Here is a 16,543-nt window from a genome sequence, read left to right as displayed (position 1 = left end):
CTGGTTCGTGGGAAAACCTTGATCCAAAGTGATATTCTCAGCCAGGTTTTGCTCTCATCCACTTACCCCACACCCGTCAGGTTCAAGTCTCTGGAATAAATATTTTCTCTGCAAATGCTTTAAAAAATATAACTTAAAAAAAACCCCAACCAAACAAACCAACTAAAAGGACCATAATGATCAACTCTCCAACCCTGCTCTGCCCCCACCAACTTCTCCTGATTTATTCCTTGCAGTTTTAACAACTTTCCCTAGGAACCAGGTTATCCTGATCCCAAGGGCTCATTGCAGCTCCTGTGCCCAAATCTCCTGCACAGACCAGTGACATTCGGGTACCTTTGAAACCTCTGAGTGGATCAGTAATGGACAGGGATCTTGTCCATGCTCCTCACTGGCCAGGGGGAGAGCTCCCCATCCCAAGCCCTCCCACAAGCTCAGGAGCTGGTCAGGAGCAGAGGAGCTGACTGGAGCTCACCTGTGTGAGCACAGAGCTCACAGCAGCAGGGATCAGCCTGGCACAGCTCGGCTTGGAACCCAGAGATTGCAGTCATGGAATGGTTTGGGTTGGATGTGACCTTAAAGGCCATCCAGTGCCAACCTCTGCCATGGTGGTGAGGCCCTGGCACAGGTTCCCAGAGCAGCTGTGGCTGTCCCTGGATCCCTGAAGTGTCCAAGGCCAGGGTGGATGGGGCTTGGAGCAACCTGGAGCACGAGCACCTGGTGTTGCTGCCATGGCAGGGGGTGGAATGAGATGAGCTTTAGGGTCTCTTCCCACCCAAACCATTCCATGAGTCCCTAGACAGGGATGCCACTAAGCCAGGCAGGAATCACCTCCCCAGGGCTCCATGGCTGTAGGAGGGCAGCACCAACACTGGATTTGGGGCACTTGGAAACAGAGCATTGGGAGACCCTCTGGCAAAGGGCTTTCCCAGCTCCCCCCCTCCAATGGGAAGGGCTGAAATTCTGTCCTGGTGAGAAGCAGAAATTACAGCACCAACACAAAAAAGAAGAGACTGCTCCATGCCAGGTGTGGGAATGGCCTTTCCCCTTGGACAGAAGCAATGCAGGGCCAGAGCAGTTCCCTGGAAACACTGCAAATCCAAGAAAGAAGTGTCTGTTAATGCCACAACCTTGGCATGAGGTGAGCTCCAAATCCTGCCCTGTGACACAGCAGCCCCTTGGAGTTGCTCCCAGTGCTCCTTCCATGGCACTCCAGGCTTGATCCCATGCCAGGGTTCTATCCAGGGACACGGCTCTGGCAGCCCCACTGTGCCCTGCCACCACTTCACCTGCACTAACTGCACTCCCCTTTGCTGGCTTCGCCTTCCAGGATATGTTCACAAAGCTGTGACTCTGGGTCACACAAGTGGCATTTTGGTGAAAGAGGAGAATCTGCATCTGGTGGGGCCATCACCAAAAACTTGCAGCTCTTGGTGCATCTGCAACACAGCAAACCCTGGCTGGCAGCTCCAGCCCCTTGGGATTGCTCCCCTTCTGCTCCCCACAAACCCTGGAACACCTGGGCAGGTGCAAAGCTCACAGCTCACACCAAGTATGACCCTCATTACTTTGACAAAATCAGCTTGAAATTGCATTTTCAGTTGTCACAAACATTAGAAGACACACACAATAAACCTCCCAGCTCTGGAAATACAGCTGGGATATAAAAATGTCATGGAATCACAGAATGGATTTGGTTTCAGGAACCTTAAAAGACCAGTTCCACTTCACTGCCACGGACAGGGACATCTTCCACTGTCCCAGGCTGCTCCAAGATGTGTCCAACCTGGCCTTGAATACTTCAAGGGCTGGGGCAGCCATCACCTCTCCATATGAAGCTTTGGAATTCAGGACCTGCTAAAGCAACATCCACAGTCATAACAACAAATGTAATTTAAAAAAAAAAAAACACCCTACCAAGTGCCTAAATGTAAAATAATCTGGTTTTAACTGGCTGACCCACGTCTGACAACACAATCCGCACTTAGAGCAGAAGCCTCCCAAATCTCCCTGTTTTAAACCTAAACCCAGCCCCACAAATACCAGGGGATGAGCTGGTGTTATCGGCCCTTGCCGAGGCAAGAACGGGGCTGGGAACTGAGTTCCACGAAGGAGCCATGGGGAGGCTGCGCCAGCTCAACCCCTCCCTAGCGCTGAGTGCTTCCAAAAAAATGCCATTTTTAGTTTTGAAACAGACGGGCTTTGACATTGCACGGGGAAAGCAACGCCGCAGGTGCTTCCCCAGTCCCGCAGGGGCATTGCTCCCTCCGAGCCCGGGGTTTGTTACCGCCCGGGAAGTTCCCCCGGGGCCCTGGCAGCAGCCAAACGCTTTTGTTTTTGAGTCTCCGAGCTTCCCGGCGGGGAGGCCATGTTAGCTGAGATCCACTGGATCCCAGGATCCCTCCGGGAGCCCCGCGGGCTTCGGCTGAAACGTGTCAAACAAAGGATCCAATGCTAAGGATTGTTTCCCCCCACCCAAAACGCGGTGTATGAGGGAGGTGCGGGACGGGACCCCGGCAGATCCAGATGTGCTTCCCAGCCCGTTTCCATAAAAACTGCGCTGTTCGTCCCCTCTGTGCTCCTCAGGGGGGTCGGCCCCGCTCGAAATTGGGCTGCGGCTGTCGAGAAACGTTAAAATATCGTTTAACGCTAATTTTGATAGAAAACCAGCCCCAGCCCCCGCCCAGTAACGCAGGTGCAGCCGGAGCCCTCCGGGCCGGCTCAGGCCGCGGGGAGGCCGCGCAGCTCCGTGAGGCGCCTGGCAGCGCTGAGCTCCGCTCCCGGAGCGCGGCCGGGGCAGCGGCCGGTGGCGCCCCCCCATTAGTGCAGGCGGGGCGGCCCCACGCTCCACTCGCGGGACAGAACCGCGGGCGGCTCTGCGACGGGAGTGGGCCCGGCCCGGCCCCTCACACACAAAATGGCGACGGCGGCGCCGCTCCCGCTCCACCCGCGCGGCCGCCATAGCCGCCGTCCCGGCTCCGCAGCCCTGCCGCCAATCAGAGCCCGCCGTGCCGCTGCGTGACGGCTCCGCGGAGCCAGTAGAAACGCCAAGCTCGGAGGAACAGGCGGTGCGTGCATCCGCCGCGAGGCATTGTGGGAGTTGTAGTCCATCTACGCTTTGCGGCAGTGGGGCCGGGGCGGTTGCGGACTCACCGCCCCAGGAGCCCCCGCGGCCGCGCGTGGCGGGCGCTGTGTCACGGCGGTGGGCGGGGAAGCGGGCCGGGCCCGCACCGAGGCCTCCGCAGGCCCTCATGTGAGCGGGGGGTCCTAGCGAGCCCCAGAGTCCCCGGAGCCCCTCGGCGGGGCGGGCGGGGCGCGTGGGGCTCCGGGAGGAGGGTTTTGGCCGGGATGGCGACACCGAAAGCCGGCCCTGAGGGCTGCTCGGCCCGGCGGCCGAGACCTTGCTCAGGCGGCCTGTGCGGGGGCGGGGGACGCTCCAGGGACGGGCCTGGATCGAGGGGGTGACCCCAGCGCCAAGGGGGTGCTCGGCTTCAAAGTGGGGTGTTCAGCCCCAGATGCGGGTCCTGGCTTTAGCCAGGCTGTCACTTCAGCCGTCTTTGCATTTAACTCGCTAATGCCTCTGTCCTTCTCTAGAACCGTTCCGGGGCAGCAGCAGACACGGATCAGATCACAGCGGGCACACAAAGATCACAGTTAGAGAGATCACAATTAGAGAGATCCCAGTTAGTTAGATCACAATTGGATAGATCACAATTAGCAGACACGTGTCCCCTCAGCACGGTGGGAGCTCAGTGTGCCCAGCAGGTGACAGTTCTGTCCCCAAATCACCCGTCTGCCCAGTTCCAGCTCTGCCGAGGGCTCCTCCCAAGGTTATCTGGGCTCCATCTCAGATCTCAAGGAGAGGAGTGACCCAAAGGGCAAAGTCCATGAGCTTTCCCAAGGGTTTCACAGGGATTTTCCCCCACTGGTAACACTCCTTGCTGGCTGAGCCCTGAGGGGTGTGGGCAGCAGGTTCAGTCAGCAGGAATTTTAAAGGAATAATGTGTCTTTGAGGAATCAGGACATATAAAAGTCAAAAATAAGCAATATTACTTGCAAATTAAAAACAAACAAACAAAAAAACCCCAACAAAAACAAAAAACCCCTCACTACAAACCTAAAAAGTCTCTCCCTTCAAAGCAGGTCATCTTAAACTCTCATTTTCTGGAGCAGGCTGGGCCCAGTCCCTGTCCCTGTTTGGGAAGAACAGTTCAGGGAATGAGCCTGAGCAGCCACTTGAAGCATTTGGAATTAAGTTCTGATGTTATGAAAAGACAAAAGAGGTTTGTTGGTTTTTTTTTTTTTTTTTTTGGTTGTGGCTGGAGTTTTGTTTTTTGGTTTTTTTTTGTTTTTTTTGGGGGGGGGTTTTGTTTGTTTGTTTCGTTTTCTGTTTGTTTGGGTGTTTTGCGTTCTGTTGTTTTTGTGGGGTTTTTTTTTCTGGGCTAGTAAATCCCCAATCATAAATTCTCCCCGTTTTGTGACTTCAGTGAGTGGGGGTTAATTGTGCCAAATGTTTTCCAGCCAGAGGGTTGGTGTTGGATATGTTCCTTATTGGGAAAGGGGATGGGGAGTGTAAAATGGGCCAAATCTTGAGAATTTGGTGGGGAGAAAAGGAAGGGGACAAATCTACTTTCCCCTGGACTGTCCCAGTATGACAGAACCCTTTTTGCAGAGCTTGGTGACGTTGGTACTACATCCCAGGAAGGGCCAGGCATCACCCTGGCATGGGACCAGGTGCCCCCAGCTCCTGGGGCTGTTCCTGTCCCCACAGGCCCAGGATGGGGACATTGGCCCTGGCACAGCCCCTCCAGAGGGTTTGTGCCTGTTCCCCACCCCAGTCTGTTGGGATCTTCCCAGGAGACAGCAGGGAGGCAGAGCCAAGTGCTCTGGGATGATCCTGGGACTTGGGGGTTGTTCCTGGCACCCCCTGAGCTGTCAGATGGTCTCCCTGTGCTGACCCATCCCTACCAGCTAGAAAACACCCATATTTTGGAGATTTCTGTACCAGGAGCTGTGATATCAGCACTCAAGGCCACATCAGTTCCCAGCTAGTGCAGGTGGGATTTGACTCTCAGCATGTCCCATTTCCTGGGATTTTGTGCTGTCAGAGGGACAGAGCCTGATGATAGCCTCCTCAGTCGTGGGATCCCCTGCCTGTCCCTGCCCTTCCCTGCCTGTCCCTATCCTTCCCTGCCTGTCCCTGTTCTTCCCTGTCTGTCCCTATCCTTCCCTGCCTGTCCCTGTCCTTCCCTGCCTGTCCCTGTCCTTCCCTGCCTGTCCCTGCCCTTCCCTGCCTGTCCCTGCCCTTCCCTGCCTGTCCCTGCTCTTCCCTGCCTGTCCCTGCCCTTCCCTGCCTGTCCCTGCCCTTCCCTGCCTGTCCCTGCCTGTCCCTGCCCTTCCTTGCCTGTCCCTGCCCTTCCCTGCCTGTCCCTGTCCTTCCCTGCCTGCCCCTGCCCTTCCCTGCCTGTCCCTGCCCTTCCCTGCCTGCCCCTGCCCTTCCCTGCCTTTCCTTACCCTTCCCTGCCTGTCCCTGTTCTTCCCTGCCTGCCCCTGCCCTTCCCTGCCTGCTGCTACCCCAAGCAGAGCCCAAGGGGAGCACAGAAGGCTTTGTGGGAGCCAGGAGCAGCCTGGGGTGCTGATAACCCCAACCCCTCCGGGCGTTGGACTTATCTCTGAGCCCAGCTCCAGCCCCCACGTCACTGCTCCACGGTGCCTTTAGCCACACGAGGCTCTCTGGGGTCCCATGGGCCATTCCTTGTCACCCGTGGGGTTGTTGTCAGGGTCCAGAGGCAATCCCACTCCCCAGGGCACTTCTGGCCGTGGGAGCACATCAGTCCTGTCCCTGACTTGCTGCACCTTCCCAGGGCTGCAGGAACAAGTCCAAGGTCCCGAGGCTGCCAGGAGGAGCTGGATCAGCCAACCCCACACAGGGACAGGCTGATTGCCGAGCTGGTGCCAGAGATACTGTGGTTTATAGATCCAGACTGATTTATTTTCCCTGTGTTTGGGTTTTTTCCAGCCATATTTTAGCTCCTCCACACCCTGCCTGGCTGAGCACCACCAGCCCTGACTGCCACCTCTGGGTCCTCCCACCCCTCGTGGCATTCCAAAGCCAGGCTGCCACAACCCTTTCCACACTCTCAGGAATAATTCTGGGGCAATGGATATTTGTACAACCCTGATCCTGCAGAATTGGGTTTGACCCCAGCACCCAGGACCCAGTTCCCACCATCCCAACTCCCACCTCCCAGTGCCCTACACCCAGCTCCCAGCACTGAGCTCCCAGCACCCATATCCCAGACCTCCAGCTCCTGGTATCCCGCATTCATCCCATGTCCCAGCATCCCATGTCCCAGCATCCCAGCACCCCAACTCCCCACGTCCTGGATCTCACTGATCCCAGCACGCATCAGCCACTGCTTCCAGCTCCCACCTCTCTCCACCCATCTCCCAATGCTCCCAGTGCTCCCAGTATGCATCTTCCAGCACACCCAGCTCTCCACACCCATCTCCCAGTGCTTCCAGTGCTCCCAGCATCCATCTTCCAGCGCTCCCAGTGCCGAGTTCCCAGCGCACCCAGCTCTCTACACCCATCTCCCAGTGCTTCCAGTGCTCCCAGCATCCATCTTCCAGTGCTCCCAGTGCTCCCAGCCCCAGTGCTCCCAGTCCCAGTGCTCCCAGCCCCAGTGCTCCCAGTGCTCCCAGTGCTCCCAGTCCCAGTTCCCGGCCGCGAGCGCTGTGGGGCGCCAGAGCCAGCCCCGCGTGCCCGGCCCCGCCCACCATCCCAAATTAGGATATGGTCCCGCCCACCGAGCTGCAGGCCCCGCCTAACCCGGAAGCCTCGCTCCGAACGGCCCCGCCCCCCGTGGCCCCGCCCACGAGGGGCGCCCCGGCTGTTGGCCCCGCCCCCCGTGTCCCCCCCATGTCCCCCGGGTGTCCCCTCCCGCCCCTCCCATGTCCCCCATGTCCCCAGGTGTCCCCAGACTGTCCCAGGTCCCCCGTGCTTCCGTGTGCCTCCATCCGTGGTGTCCCTGGTGCCCTCACCGCTGGTGTCCCTCTGGCTCTGGGATCCCCCCGTGCCCCCCGTCCTCTCTGTCCCCCGCGTTCCTCCGATGTCCCCTGTCCCCCGCATGTCTTCTGCATCCCCCCATCTGCTCCATGACCTCTTTGGGCCCTGTGGGCCCTTGTGGCTCCCGTGTCCCTCCCATCCCCAGTGTCTGCTGCTTTCCCTGGGTCCCCTTCACGGACCCCCAAGGCCTCTGATTACCCTCCTGTGTCCCCATGTCCATGGTGTCCCCTGTCCTCACGTCCTTCATGTGCCCCCATGTTCTCCGTGTGCCCCTGTGCCTCCCTCACTGCTCTCCGTGTTCCCATGTCACCTGTGTCCCCACACATGGCTGGCACATGTGCTGAGACTTCCTTCCCAGGGAAATGGGGAGCAGGGACCGTGTCCCCCCTGGGTGATGGGAACAGGGGCCGTGGCCCCTGGGATAACAGTGAGCAGGGACTGTGTCCCCCTGAGATCATCGAGCCCTTCCCTCAGGCACAGGGGTTCAGGGACAGACGGACACCCAGGACCCACTGACATGACCCCGTCCCCCTCGTGCAGTCACTCAGCACCGAGGTCTGCAGCTGAGCCCTGCGGTGACACCGTTTATTGTAGGACCTACAAAAAAGCAGAGGCAGCTGAATCTGCACGGAGGGTCCTGACTCAGCCCAGAGTGGGAGGGGAGGGGGCTGCACGGGTGGTTGGGGTGAACCACGGGGTGGTGCCCCATGGGCAGCACCAGAGGGTTTGGGACTGGGGGAGCCAGCTGGGAATCCCATCCCGGCCATGCTAGAGGATCCCCTGGGCAAGTGGGGACAACTGGATTCCCAGAACAGGAACACATGGCTGCCTGAGTGCGACTACTAATGATTAATGAATTAGATTAATGAATTAATTTTATAAGGCATGAGGAGGGGGTGTCCATGGTGGGTAAGGCACCACTGGATATTTTGGATGGGCCACCTTCCCAAACCCGAAAGCAAAGGTGCAGGACAGGGCCGGGTCAGCGGCCGGTAAATGAAGTGCTGTCGGTAACGAGACAGTCCCAAAGGGTGGATTGATCCGTTCGTCGATCCCTGCACCAGCAGCAGCTTTTCCTGCTGTTGATGTCCTATGGATGTGATGCTCTGTCCACAGGAATGCGGCTCCCGAGGGATTCACCCTCCAGCCGAGCGCTCGGTCCCGGCACACCGCGCAGGGACGTGGGTGCTGCCAGCCCTCCGCAGATCCCCCAGACCCGAATCTTTGTCCCTTCCTGGCCTTTTTCTGCTCCTTTTCCCGCTGTCATCGGGACTAGAATCGGGCCAACACTGACATCAAGTGGCTGCCGGGATCCCTCGCATTCCTGAGCTGTCTCCTCTCTCCCTCCTCTCTCCGTGTGCCGGGAGCTGCCAGCGCCGCCCGCCCGGAGCGGGGCCGAGCGCTCGGAGCCGCAGTGCCGCTGTCCGCGGCCGTGCATCCAGCCATGCTCCATCGCCTGACCCCAGCCAGGCCGCCCCGTGTCCTCCCCTGTCCCCGGCAGTCGATATCCCAGCGGGGTCGAGCCGAGCGCTGGCGGCACCGCCGAGCCCGGAGCATCCGCGCATCCCCGAGCCCCGGGAGCCGGGGGGGACCCCTGCCCCAGGCAAGGGCGCGGTGACACAGCCACGGCGAGGCCGTGGTGACCCCGCCACTGCCCTGGGGACATTTGTCCCCTACTCCCTGCCAGAGGCCGTGGACTTTGTGCCGAGCCTGGGAGCGGCACTGGGACGCGTCTGGCGGCGCTGGCACGGCCCCAAATCTCCCCGAGACCTGGCTCCGGACAGCAGGTAACCCCAGGGGACAAGCCCTCTGCCCCGGCTGCTGTGCCACCGGGCTCCCCGGGGATTCCGGGTCCCTGTGCGGTGCTACTGCCTGATCCCCAGGTCTGGAGTCAGCTCCGGGAGGAAATCTCGGCGTTCTTCCCATTTTAAATCTGGGCCAAGGGCGGCACCAGGCTCCAGAGCAGCTGCACGCTCCTGCTTTTGGGGGATAAAAGCCGGGAAACACATTTTTTCTCCAAATCACCCGCTTTGGAGGCCCCGAGGAGTTTTGCAACTCCCCGTTCACCTTCACCCCCTCTTCCCTGAAGCCGAAGCCCGGGGCTTGTGTTGGGCAGAGCGATGGCTCCGCTGGGATATTGGCTGCAGGTGGAGCAGGACGGGGGGGCAGGTGTGGGTGCTCAGCCCCTCTGCAGGAACCCACCCATGGGCTGGGAGGGAGGCGGGGGTTGGCCAGGGCTCTGGATTTAACCCGTGAGAGGCCCCAGGTTCTGCATAGGGGCTGAGAGGGAGGAGGTTTCTGTTGTGTGCTGAGGTGTGTCAGCTCTGCAGCCAACCCCTACTCTGGGGTTCCTCTGTATTAGCTCTGTGTTGCAAACCTGTGGCCCTGCATGGTGCCAAACAGGGTGTTGGGGCATGATCTGGGGACAGCCCAGAGTGGTGGGGGTTGTTTATCCCCCAAGTCCGGAAGCGCAGTGCTGGGAAGGAAAGGGAGGGGAGAATCAGGGCTGTTCCCAGCATTGGAGTGGGACCCAGGAGCGCTCCTGGCTGTGCCCCGAGACATCCCCATATGTGTGGTCCCAGCTGTCCTCGACCTCCAGCATCACCCCTTCCCTGCCTCCCCAGCTCCCCAGCGGCTCTGCAGTGACTGGGGAAGGTCAGGCACCCGCAGGTGACCTGGGACAGGAGGGACTGAGCAGCAACAGGTCAGTGCTGTGCCTCTCGGGTTGGGGTTTGGGTGCTGTTGCCTGACACCCTTGGGTGTCACTGTCTGTCCTCCTAACCTTTCTGGGGACAGAGCATGGAGGGGACGTGTAAGGAAACAGCTCCTTTGCCCTACAAGTGTGGTTTTCCTGGGGATTTTCTGGCTGATGTAAGACAGCGCATGGGAAAAACATTGGCTTGGAGCCTGAGGGGCTCCTGGGGAGGAGTTGTCCCCATCCAAAATGGGGCCTTGCTTTAAAATCTGGCTTGGTCCCTTTGGGTCAATCAGGAGGGACCCCTTGAGGGGGATGGGGAGTGTGGGTGCTGGTGGAGCAATGCCAGGGGTCTCCTGTGGCAGGCAGAAGGTGCAGAACCCCAGGGAGCAGCTGGAGCAGAGACTCAGCCACTGCCTGTCCCAGCTCGGGGCTGCCAGAGCCTGGGGGACACGTCCAGCACCTGTCCTGACTGTGCCAGCACCCTGTGAGGAGCCAGTGGCACCACCATGTCCCAGGCAGGAGGTACAGCAGAGCCTTGGGCCTGTCCCCAGGGAGGCACAGTGGACCCCAGCAATGGTGTGACCCCTGTCCATCCATCCCCCCTATCAGCACCAATCTCCATCCCACCCTGGCCCCCTTCTCTTGGATTCTTGATCCTAAAGCACCTTTCATCCCAAACCTAACTTGCAGGGTGCTGGGCTGCCCCAGGAGCTCCTGTCCCCATGTTCTCCCCAGGTGTCACCCACACTGTGTGGAGGGTGGTTGGTCCCAGATGGAGCAGGAGGGGACACGGAAATTAGCACTAGAGGAGAAGACAGGCCCTTGTCCCCAAAGCATGGGGAATGCCTGCATGGCCCACCTTAATCCATCCCCAGGAGCTGAGGAGGCCTTTGAACACCGTGATGTGGTCATCAACAGCCAGGACAAGGTTTCAGATCTGTACACACAGCTGGAGAAGCTGGGGGAGTAAGTGGGGGTCCCGTGTCCCCATCCCTGGGGATGGCCCGTGGCTGTCCTGGTGGGCTGCAGTGGGGTGCTGGTGGCTCCTCCATCCCTCATCCTCCCTCTGTGCCAGGGGGAAATTCGGGACAGTGTACAGGCTGCAGGAAAAGGCCACCAGCAAAATCCGGGCTGGGAAATATTTCCGGACGCGCACAGCGAAGGAGAAGCAGGCGGCTCGGGCCGAGGTGCAGCTGATGAACCTCCTGCACCACCCCCGCCTCGTGCAGTGCCTCGACGCCTTCCAGGGCCCCAGCGAGCTGGTGATGGTGATGGAGTAGTGAGTGGGGGCAGGTTTGGGGGGCTGGGGCAGTGCCAAGGGGGCACTGAATGTGGGGAGGGGTCCCTGTGCTGTGGGTGTGTGGTGGCTCTGGAGGTATGAGTGGGGAGATCCTCCCAGAGTGCTGAGTCTGGGCTGTCTGATGGGGCTTCCCCTTCTCTGGGCTGGTACATCCCAAAGGGGTCCCCAGATCCTTATTGCCCCCAGCATGGCAGGTGGGGAGGGGTCCCTGTGCTGTGGGTTCTGGTGTGGGATGGATGGGGAGCCTGCAGCTCCTGGAGATGAGGGTGCAGAGATGCTCCCAGAGTCTGGGTCTGGGCTCTCTGGTTCCCTTCCTGGGGCTGTAAGGCTCCAAAAGGTCCCCAGCAGCTCCTTGTCCCCAGCGTGGCAGGTGGGGAGGGGTCCCTGTACTGTGGGTTCTGGTGTGGGATGGATGGGGAGCCTGCAGCTCCTGGAGATGAGGGTGCAGAGATGCTCCCAGAGTCTGGGTCTGGGCTCTCTGGTTCCCTTCCTGGGGCTGTAAGGCTCCAAAAGGTCCCCAGCAGCTCCTTGTCCCCAGCGTGGCAGGTGGGGAGGGGTCCCTGTACTGTGGGTTCTGGTGTGGGATGGATGGGGAGCCTGCAGCTCCTGGAGATGAGGGTGCAGAGATGCTCCCAGAGTCTGGGTCTGGGCTCTCTGGTTCCCTTCCTGGGGCTGTAAGGCTCCAAAAGGTCCCCAGCAGCTCCTTGTCCCCAGTGTGGCAGGTGGGGAGCTCTTTGAGCGCATTGTGGACGACGACTTCGAGCACACAGAGCCCAGCAGTGCCCAGTATGTGCAGCAGATCCTGGAGGGGCTGCAGTTCATGCACGGCCAGGCCATCGTCCACCTCGACCTCAAACCCGAGAACATCGTCTGTGTCAGCCCCAGCAGCCACTGGATCAAGATCATCGACTTTGGCTTGGCACGGAGGCTGGGTGAGCAGGAGGGGCTCCTGCATGCCCAGGGCAGGGCTGTCACTGTCTCAGGGCCAGGATCTGGCCCCTGGGACACCAAACCAGGGCCCAGCCTGATAGGCACACGATGCTCTGGGGAAAGCTCTGTGTCCCCAGGCCTGCTGCTGAGGAACCTGTGGGTGTTTGGCACACAGAGATGCTCTAGGAGGGCACCAAGGAGGGTGGCAGCTCCCCTGGGGTGTGTTGGTGTGTCCCAGACACCTGTCCCAGGGAGATCCCAACTGGCCTTCTGCATCCTCTCTGCAGCTCCAGGCACCCCTGTGAAGGTGCTGCACGGCACCCCTGAATTCATGGCTCCAGAAGTGGTCGCCTTTGAGCCCGTGAGCTTCTCCACAGACATGTGGAGTGTTGGTGTCATCTGCTACATCCTGTGAGTGCCCTCCTGGGCGGGGCAGGCTGGGCTGGAGGGGGCTGAGCTGTCACTGATGCCCTGGGTCACCTCTTCAGGCTGAGTGGGGAGTCGCCCTTCCAGGGGGACACTGACATGGAGACACTGAGCAATGTCACAGCTGCCCAGTGGGACTTTGAGGAGGAGACCTTCTCAGAGATCTCCCAGCAAGCCAAGGACTTCATCAGGCAGCTGCTGCAGAAGGACCCCCGGTAGGGCTGGGGGTGGCTGTGCTGCTCAGCTGGGTTCTGCTGAGGGGGTGGGCAGGGGACAGCCCTGCCTGTTTGGTGGAGGATGCTCCAGCTGAGGGTCTGAGGGTGGAGCAGCCCCCTGTGACCCGCTGTGTGCTGCAGCCGGCGGCTCCCCAGTGCAGGGGCTCTGCTGCACCCCTGGCTGCAGCAGCCGCGGCCCCGCAGCCCCCGGGCGCTGCCCAAGGACGGGATCCGGCAGTTCCTGGCACGGCGCAAGTGGCAGGTACCTGCTGGGATGGTGGGGGCGTGGGGCGGCTCTGGCCGAGGGGCTCAGTGCCCTTTCTCTTCCCCCAGAAAACAGGGAAAGCCCTGCTGGCCCTCAAGAGGCTGACCCTGCTGTCCCAGAGCCTGGAGGGGAAGGCAGCCGAGGCTCAGGATGAGGAAGGTGATGGCCCCTGAGCCACCGTTCCCAACACCCCCCCAGCCCATTCTCTCTGCTTTGCCATCTCCACCTTGTCCTCCTGGGCAGCCTTCTCCTCTTTTTGCCCCTCCCTGGGTGTCACTAAACACCCAGGCTTGGCCCCAGAGTGGCATTCTGCTCCAGGGCTCCTCGTCCCTCTGGGGCAGTCTGTGGTGCAGCTTGGACAGGTTCATCCTGCTCTGTGTGACCCAGAGCTGATCCCAGGGGTGCCTCCAGCACAGGGGAGAGGCTGGATCCAGCCAGCCCCTCACCATTCCCTCTTCCATCTCCTGCAGGCCTGGAGAAGGAACAGCCCCAGCAAGGTCCTGAGCCCTTGGAGCTGCTGCCAGAGCAGGAGGAGGAGGAGGATGGTGGGAGCACTGCAGCCTCAGGGCAGTGACAGCCCCATCCTGGACCACCTGGAGAGGGGGATGGTGCCTCCAGCAGCTCCCACAGTGACCTGGCCAGCCTGGGGCAGACCCAGACCCCTGTGGGTGAGCTCTGGGGTCCCATGGTGTCCCTGTGCTGCTGTCCCTGCAAGGAATGCAGGCACCTGCCCCCAATAAAGCACTGACAATCTCTGCACTCCCTGTCCTGGTTCTGTTTCCCCCAAACTCACTGGGAGAGGCAGGAAAGAGCTTCTCAAGCTGTGCCCACCCTTTGGGAGCTGGGGTCAGGCTTGTGCCCACCAGGGCCTCCAGCCTTGTCCTCTCCAGGAGTGAAGCTGGCCCTGGGCACAGCAGCCATGGGTGGTGCTAGGAGTATGTCCTGAGCTCACAGGGGCCAGGATGAGCCTTGAGGCCTCTGGTCTCTCCATTTCTGGGCCAACTCTGGCACTGGTAAGGCTGGAAACTGCTGTGGGGCCTCCAGCCTTGGCCTGAGGAGGCAGAACTTGTGTTTGGGAGCCTGGGGGAAGAACAACCAGCACCAGGCTGTGCTGGGACAGAGATTGAGTGGGGGCTCTTGCTGGGCACTGGAGTGACCGTGAACCATCAGTGTGCCCTTGGTAAAAGGTGGTGAATGGGACTCTGGGCTGCAGGGGGAGGGAGGGATCATTCCCAAATTCAGTGACTCCACTCCTGCAGGACTGTGCTGTGTGGGCACACAGGGCACAGGTTGATGAAGAATGAGAGAAAAACTGGAGTCCTTCACCTGCAAGGAATGGCTGGGAGAGCTGGGATTGCTTAGGGAAGAGAGGGCTCAGGGGTGTCTGATCACCTCACAGCCAGACCTGAAGGGAGGGTGAAACCAGGCTCCTCTCAGCAGTGCCCAAAGTCCCTGGGCACCACCTGAAACACCATCTGAACCTCAGGAAAACACTTCTTACTGCTGGTGGAGCACTGTCTCAGGCTGCCCAGGGAGGTTGTGTGCTCTTCATCCTTGCAGATAGTCAAAATCTGTCTAGGCTGATCCTGCTGGAGCAGAGATGTGGATCAGGTGCCCTCCAGAGGCTCCTTCCAGCATTAACCATTGTGTGATTCCATGAAAACCCTGAATAAAACCTGCTGGATGTGGGCTGGGGGCTGCTGTCCTCCAGCACCTGCTGGAGGTGCTCTGGTTGGAGCAGCCCAGACCCCTGCCCAGCACCAGGGTCCAGCTGTGCCAAATAATGCACAGCTTCAACCCTTCCTCCTCCTCTTCCTGGAGCAGGGGCAAGGAGGAAATTGTTATTTTTCTTAAACAGAACTGAATCCACCCACTCCATGTGGGGCCATGTCTGAGAGCTCTGCCTGGAGCCACTCACGGGACACCAACCCTGGGAGCTGCTGCTGGGGCAGACAAATCTGTTCTGGACTGTTTGCTGAGCCCTCTGCAAGCTGGTGGCCATCACAGAAGGAGGATCCAGAGCAGGATTTGGCATCCTGCAGCCCCCAGAGATGGCAGAGCAGCCCCAGTGGCTGCACCCCTTGGCTGGGGGCTCTGTGGCTGATGGGGAGGGATGTGTCACCTCCCTGTCCCCTGCTGTGAGACAGACTCCCAGCTGCCAGGGCTTTATCAGTGCCCAGCCTGGCTCTAGTTTTTGTGGCAAAAGCCTGTTCCTGTTTATACTGTTTACAGTGTCCATGGCTGCTGGCTCCATCTGACCACGGGAAGCAGGAGAGCTCTGGGGGTGGCAGATTGTCACAAGCCCTGCCTGGGGCTTGGTGGCCTTATCTCTTGTTGGAAATGGAGGATGAAATTTAAGACAGAACTCTGTTTGTAAACTTGTGTATGGATCTGCTGCTGGAGAAGGGGGAGCCCTTTTGGGAATCCCCAATGTTCCCTGGAGAAAAGGAGGCTCAGGGGTTTTCCTCCAAGAACTGCAGAGGGTTCAGTGCCAGGGAAAGCAGAGAAAGGAACGGAGCTGGGAAGGGTCTGGAGCACCAGGAACAGCTGAAGGAGCTGAAAAGGGCTCAGCCAGGAGAAAAGGAGGCTCAGGAGGGACCTTCAGGCTCTGCACAACTCCCTGACAGGAGGGGACAGCCAGGGGAGGCAGGCTGTGCTCCAGGAACAGGGACAGGACAAGGAAATGCCTCAGGTTGTGCCAGAGGAGGATTAGATTGGAGATTAGGGAAAATTCCTTCCCCCAAAGGGCTGTCCAGCCCTGGCACAGCTGCCCAGGGCAGTGGAGGGCTTTAAAAGCCCCGTGGATGTGGCACTTGGGGACATGGGTCAGCAGTGGCCTTGACCTCAGAGGCTTTTCCAACCTGAGGGACTCTGATTCCTTGCAGGATCCAGCAGCTGTGACAGGGATCCTGACAGAGCTCACCTGCTTCCTCTTCCTCCCCTGTTTTCAGCAAGAGCCCTGGATTCCCTGCTTCTAGTTGAAGAAGAAACTCCTTAGAAACAAATAAACAAACAAAAATATTCCATATTCTGCCTGCAGCATTTCCCAGCCCAGAGCAGCAGAGGGAGGCTGAGGAACCCCTTTCCTCACATCACACCCCAGTTTTTACTCTTTCTCTATTCCATGTTTTCCTCATTACACAGATTCCAGCCCCATCCCTTGGGAGCAGTGCTGAATCTGCTCAAGCTGCAGATGATAAGCAAACACCCAGTTGCACATAATCAATCCCCCTGATGAGCTATTTACCATGTGACATGACCAAAATATTTCTGGTTGGGAGCAATGTTTATCTTCTGTTTTCCAAACTCCTCGTGGCCCTGAAAGTCCAAGTTCCAGGACTCCAGACATCAACTTTTTTTCTCTCTTAACCTATATTTATACTGTAAAAATCTGATTTACCTACAGAAACAGCTCATTTACTGACAGAAAACATGTGTTCCTTCTCCTTCTGCTGCTTGCCATGGCTTAACACACTAAACTCTGCAATTCAGGGAGGAATGGAGAGTGAATTATACCTAGAACTCATTACAGCCACTGAGAAATTCAGCAGTGCTGAAAATAGAATTCTAATCTCAGGATCTCAGAGGCAAAGGAATTAAGATCTTGTCCTTTCATCAAGACAGATTCTTGGGCTGACCT

General features: G+C 59.1%; 1 protein-coding gene across 5 annotated transcripts; it reads left to right on the top strand.

The window, feature by feature from the left end:
• The first annotated feature begins 7,909 nt into the window (after positions 1–7,909).
• LOC130264180 (myosin light chain kinase, smooth muscle-like) lies at positions 7,910–13,662 on the top strand. 5 transcript variants are annotated; one of them, XM_056512203.1, is made up of 11 exons: positions 7,910–8,856; positions 9,694–9,773; positions 10,134–10,289; positions 10,643–10,733; positions 10,843–11,046; positions 11,782–11,999; positions 12,285–12,408; positions 12,486–12,638; positions 12,780–12,900; positions 12,972–13,062; positions 13,374–13,662. In XM_056512203.1, exons 3-11 carry the CDS (start codon positions 10,274–10,276, stop codon positions 13,475–13,477), a joined length of 1,122 nt encoding a protein of 373 aa, XP_056368178.1. In that variant the 5' UTR covers positions 7,910–8,856; positions 9,694–9,773; positions 10,134–10,273; the 3' UTR covers positions 13,478–13,662. The 5 variants fall into 5 exon arrangements, with proteins under 5 accessions (XP_056368178.1, XP_056368177.1, XP_056368179.1 ...); XM_056512202.1 differs by having other exon boundaries at positions 10,130–10,289; XM_056512204.1 differs by lacking the exon at positions 7,910–8,856 and adding an exon at positions 9,198–9,216 and having other exon boundaries at positions 10,130–10,289.
• The last annotated feature ends 2,881 nt before the right edge of the window (positions 13,663–16,543 follow it).

The sequence above is a fragment of the Oenanthe melanoleuca genome, chromosome 27 (genome assembly GCF_029582105.1).
Source record: "Oenanthe melanoleuca isolate GR-GAL-2019-014 chromosome 27, OMel1.0, whole genome shotgun sequence".
Taxonomy (NCBI): Eukaryota; Metazoa; Chordata; class Aves; order Passeriformes; family Muscicapidae; genus Oenanthe; species Oenanthe melanoleuca.
The sequence above is the reverse complement of the archived record's forward strand: the minus strand, read 5'-3'. Positions and strand labels throughout refer to the sequence as shown.

Excerpts from the sequence above, each read along its gene's own strand:
- LOC130264180 (XM_056512203.1), top strand. Across the intron at positions 10,734-10,842 it reads CAGCTGGAGAAGCTGGGGGA|GGGGAAATTCGGGACAGTGT; the intron begins GTAAGTGGGGGT and ends CCTCTGTGCCAG. Across the intron at positions 11,047-11,781 it reads CTGGTGATGGTGATGGAGTA|TGTGGCAGGTGGGGAGCTCT; the intron begins GTGAGTGGGGGC and ends CCTTGTCCCCAG.